This window comes from Diadema antillarum, unplaced genomic scaffold, assembly GCF_040938485.1.
Source record: "Diadema antillarum isolate AM-2024a unplaced genomic scaffold, OU_Dant_1.0 seq00001296_RagTag, whole genome shotgun sequence".
NCBI lineage: Eukaryota > Metazoa > Echinodermata > Echinoidea > Diadematoida > Diadematidae > Diadema > Diadema antillarum.
This window is the reverse complement of record NW_027272075.1, coordinates 1,074,519-1,079,651: the sequence shown is the minus strand read 5'-3', so window position 1 is coordinate 1,079,651 and position 5,133 is coordinate 1,074,519. Positions and strand designations below refer to the sequence as shown.

At 46.3% G+C, this 5,133-nt stretch overlaps 1 protein-coding gene across 1 annotated transcript; it reads right to left on the bottom strand.

Moving 5' to 3' along the window:
- Positions 1–1,299: 1,299 nt before the first annotated feature.
- Positions 1,300–4,362, bottom strand: LOC139708057 (uncharacterized). Its single transcript, XM_071620039.1, has one exon. The coding sequence runs from the start codon at positions 4,360–4,362 to the stop codon at positions 1,300–1,302; it is 3,063 nt and encodes a 1,020-aa protein (XP_071476140.1).
- Positions 4,363–5,133: the final 771 nt, after the last annotated feature.

Sequence of the window (5,133 nt, the reverse complement as noted above, 5' to 3'; positions counted from 1 at the left end):
TAACAAACTTCTAACCTCATTCACTTTAATTATGAACAACAAAACCTGGATTGTATTTTCCTGATACAACCATAGAAAACCTAAATACATTGTATCCACAGCTATCGCGGTAAATTTAACCATTCCACCTATAACATTCACCTGCTGACTTGGCCTGCCTTCTTGCCAAACTACAACAAATCCTATTGCACTCTTATACAACATATCCAATCTGATATATAGCACAATCTTTACTCTAACATTCTTAATCCACATATTATTATAGTGAACCAGCGAACATAGCATAAATCTCTATATACAAAAAAATATATATATATAACAATAATGACGAACTCAGAATATTGCAAAAACAACTTAATACAGCTACAAAACTACTTACGTCTGATTTGGTGTTCAGACCCTGAAGTAATGGTGAGGAGGAGACTTCAGCTGTTGTCAGTGCCTGCAGCATGTCTTGCGCGTGCCCTGCCCTAATGCGTGGGGCTGCTGTGCCATGACTCTCCTGCCTGAAATGCAGCGCTGCGTTGTAGGCCGATCAGCTACCTCTCTACTCCTATCACCAGTGAGTTAGAAGAGCATGTCTTGCTCTGACAGATGTTCAGATCCAACTGATTTTCCCTCCAAATTTACTTTCCTTGTCGCCTCTAATATAACTCCACCCTCTACTGTGCTTAAACTGGTTCCAACTAGCTTTCCCCTTTTTATTACATGTCCCTTTTCTTTCCAACTAATTCCTCCTTTTGGCTTTAAACCTATCTATCCCAACTATCTCCCCCTAACTAAATACCTATTCTCTCCTACCAACTCTCCCTTTCTACATTAGCCATTCTACCCTGACTCCACTGAGCCTCCCTCTTTCTTCCACACTGTCCTTTCTCCCTAACCACTTCTCTCCACCTGGCTTGCCCGATTCTAACTTTCTATGCTGTTTACGCCTGCTGTCCCCATTTCCCACCTGATGGCTTGCCTGAACAAAGGAATCTCACACATTCCACACTCGCACTCTCAGTCACATCGTGACATATCACCCCCTACTTTAAGAAATTAGTCATATCTAATTTTCTAATAACTTTTCGGTGATATGACACTTCTGAACATTTCTCAACAAACACACATCTAGACAGCATATCCTACAGCTACTAAATCATCACTCATGAGCTATTACTCAGTGAGAATGACAACGGTGTGACAATTTGCTCACCAACTTGTAATACCTGAAATATATACAACATCTTACCTATATACAGAATAATTCATGAATCTGATAATCGAGTCCGATAGCCTGCACCGACATTTTCACTATCTTTGACTGCAGTGATAAAGAAATTGAAGTTGATCGTCATCCAGCTCTGGTCCCATCTGTACGTCTCGGACCGTCTCTGATGAGGTGAGTGGTGGGAGGTGTAACAGCTCGCCGTCTGGTACCGAGGTGACTCTGTCCTCCTCCTCATCTTCACTCTCATCCATGCTGTCATCAACTACTGGCGTGCAGGCAATGTCTAGGACTCCTGCACGTTCCTGCCGTCTGAAGAACTGCTTCAGGAGGTTTGCATGGAAGGTTTTTACCTTGCCCCCTACATCAATCTTGTAGTCCATCTGACCTACCTTTCCAACCACTTTGAAAGGCCCTTTCCACTGCATGAGCAATTTGTTGCCATCAGTGGGAAGGAGGAGCAGTACTTCGTCGTCAATTTCAAACTTCCTGGCCTTGGCTTTCTTGTTGTACTGTCTCCGATACTTCTCTGCTGCTCTCGATAGGTTCTGCTGAGCTAGGTTGCAAGTTGCCTCTAGTCGGTCTTTTAGGTCCAGCACATATTGGTAGGTCGTCTTCGTTTCTGGCTCCTCAACATCACTTGTCCATAGCTCCTTGAGAATGGTTAGTGGACCTCTAACCACCCGTCCATAGAGGAGCTCGAAGGGAGAGAATCCCGTACTCTCTTGCACTGCCTCTCTATACGCAAACAGAAGGGGATTGAGGTACCTGTCCCAATCTTTCGGTCTCTCCTCACACATCTTGCGGAGCATTGACTTGAGGGTGCCATTAAAACGTTCAACTAACCCGTTACAGGCAGGGTGGTAGGGTGTCGTCGTAAACTGGCGAATAGACAGGAGTCGCGAGATCTCCTTCATCATCTCCGAGGTAAATTGGCTACCCCTGTCAGTCAGCACTTCTCTTGGTATCCCCACTCTTGAGTAGATACCCATCAGTGCTTCTGCAATGGTTTGAGTGTCAATCCGCCGCAATGGTATGGCCTCTGGGTATCTAGTTGCGTAGTCGACAACTGTCAGAATGAAACGATGTCCATGACTAGTTGCTGGCTCGATTGGTCCTACCAGATCCATAGCCACACGCCGAAATGGTTCATCAATCAGTGGTGTAGATCCGAGTGGTACTTTTGTGACCTTCCCTTTTGGTGTTGTCCGCTGACATACCTCACACGACCTACAGTAGCGCACTACGTCTGCGTGCATCCCTGGCCAGAAGAAATGAGTCTGAATCTTCTCACTTGTTTTCTTTGCCCCTAAGTGACCTCCTAGAATCGACTCATGAGCCAGTTTCAAAACTCTATCACGAAGCTTACCCGGTACAACTACTTGCAGCACAGTGTCAGACCCTGGCGTTGCCTCGACATACTCTCGATAGAGCACTCCCTTCTTATACAGTAGACGCGAAGAACTACCGTGGCGTCTCACCTTGACCTCTCCCGTCTCTGCTAATCTCTTCATGGGGGCTAATGAAGTATCGTCAGCCTGCGCCTTGATAAGGTGGTCCACACTAACCACATCCTCCACTGGTTTGGGTACGATAAGTGGTGGCTGAGTTCTCCTTGCTCGCTCCTTCTGTCCTCTTGTCTCCACTGCGTGTGCCTGAAGCTCTGGAGGTGTCCACGATTGGTCGGGATTGGTTGGCTCCTTCACACCCGGTATGTTTCCGAGGATGACGTCATACACAGGCCTGGTCATGCATAGTGCCTCCACCTGTCCTCGGAAGTAGGGCGTATCAAGCTCTACGCGGGCTACTTGGAAGCTCTTGACAGTCCCGTCAATAAGAACACACGTCCTCTCCTCTGAGGTGAGTTGCTCATCTTTCACAAGGCCCTGTCTCACTACCACAGTCGAACATCCCGTGTCTCGCAGCACGTCCACTCGCTTGCCATTGACCCTGCCCTTGCAGACTGGCATCCTTCCTTCACTGGTACCACACGCGACCGCAGAGAGCACAGGTAGTGTACCTCCACAGGCCAATTTCACTTCGCTTCCGTCTTTGGTGAGATTTCGCTCAACAACCGGCGACCTATGTACCACAATACACATCGCACCTTGGTCATGGTGAGTTGACGAACTCCCCTTTCTAGTTGCCGGTGACTCCCCACCTGCCTCCTTAGGTGGGTCTCCCCTCGGTGAGTCTTCGAGGGATGCAGCCTTCTCTAGCCGCACTCGTCTTGCTCTGCAGTCCCTGGAGAAATGTCCGGCTTTCCCACAGTTGAAGCACACCTTCCCTGGTGCAGCATTTCCCTCGCTGGGTGCTTTGCCTTTCACAGGTGCATCTCCTTTTGGACTGCTACTATCCGACGGCTGGGCTCCATTTGGACGTTTCTCTTTCATGCGTCGGAGTCTCGGGTCTGCATGCGCCTCCCGGTACTGTTCCGCCAGACACAACAACTCTGGAAGCATTTGCGGTCCCCGCTCTCGTAGAAACATCAGTAAATCTTTACTGCATGTCTCTAGAATCTGTTCCTGCAGAAAGAGATTCTTTAATCCAACAGCATCATCACTATATGGGCTAAGTTCAACCCATCGATCCAAATATTTCTCGATTCTATCGGCAAATTGACTGTACGTTTCCCCATGATGTATCTTTGCATTCCTAAATTTCAACCTGTACCCTTCTTCAGTGAGGTCGTATCCCTTGAGTAACGCCTTCTTGACAGCCTCATACTGCATAGACTCTGATGCCGTAAGTCGAGACACAATACTCAGAGCTTTACCTGTCAACAGGGCTGATATAGCTATCCCCCAATCTGACTGATCCCATCCTACACTGGTAGCGTGTCTTTCAAACCTACACAGATACGCGTCTATGTCTTCCTTTCCATCTTGGAACACCGGAAGAGGAGGAACACTTGGCCTGTGTGTGACACGAGTCGCACTGCTAGACGTTCCTATCTCTTTCCTAAGTTCCTCGAGTTGAATTTGTTTGGCTATCAAATCAGTTTCGCATTGCTTCAAAGCCGCCTCTGCAGCTCTAGCTGCCGCTCTCTCATCTCTCGCTTCTCGCACACACGTGTCTACATATTCCTTTAATTCCATCCCACTAAGTCCAAACTCTTTACCCTGTTCTATAAACCTGTCCCTATCCATTATGTTAACCCCAGCAATAAACTCACCCAACGCAGCACAGCGGTATCAGGCAGGCACAGGAGTACTGGCAACGGTGCTTGTATCAGAACTGGGAATGGCACTGCAGCAGTCGAAGTCTCCGTGCCCCCTGTAACTATTTCTTGGTGAGAACATGCAAAACTTGGTTAACATAAGACAATGGAACACATACCAAATCTATATAATTACCAGTTTCTCAATCTAACCTAACCTATCAATGAAAGAAAAAAAATGTCCCTTCGTGGTCGCCATTTATGTCAGCTCTAAGATCTGTATTTATCTACGACTGACGATAAGTCTGGTTCTGCTATGATATACACTGTAATTAATACACTTCAACACTTCGTGAGTTTACTGAACAAAAAATGCAGCTCTTATGCTATTTATTTTTCCAACAAGACTTCAAAAAAATATATATATTTTTACAATACTTTCCCACAAAAAAAAAACATATTACAATTGCGTTCGTATTTACACCAAAGAAATTATAGAAACGTTCAGGAGCAATCCAATAATATAATATAATATGCTAATAAATCCTTTCCTCATGTAAACACATCCTAAATTAATCTTATAAACACATCCTAGACCCGGGTTGAATAAAATACCTGTGGCTCAATACTTTACTGTGCGCACGTGTGGTTTCAATGTATACTGTCCGACGGGAATGGGGGGGGGGGGGTGTGAACTAGTCTGTGCGGTAATGCAGAAGTTGCCTGGATAATCGCGATGTCGAGGATGTCGTCCGGCTGG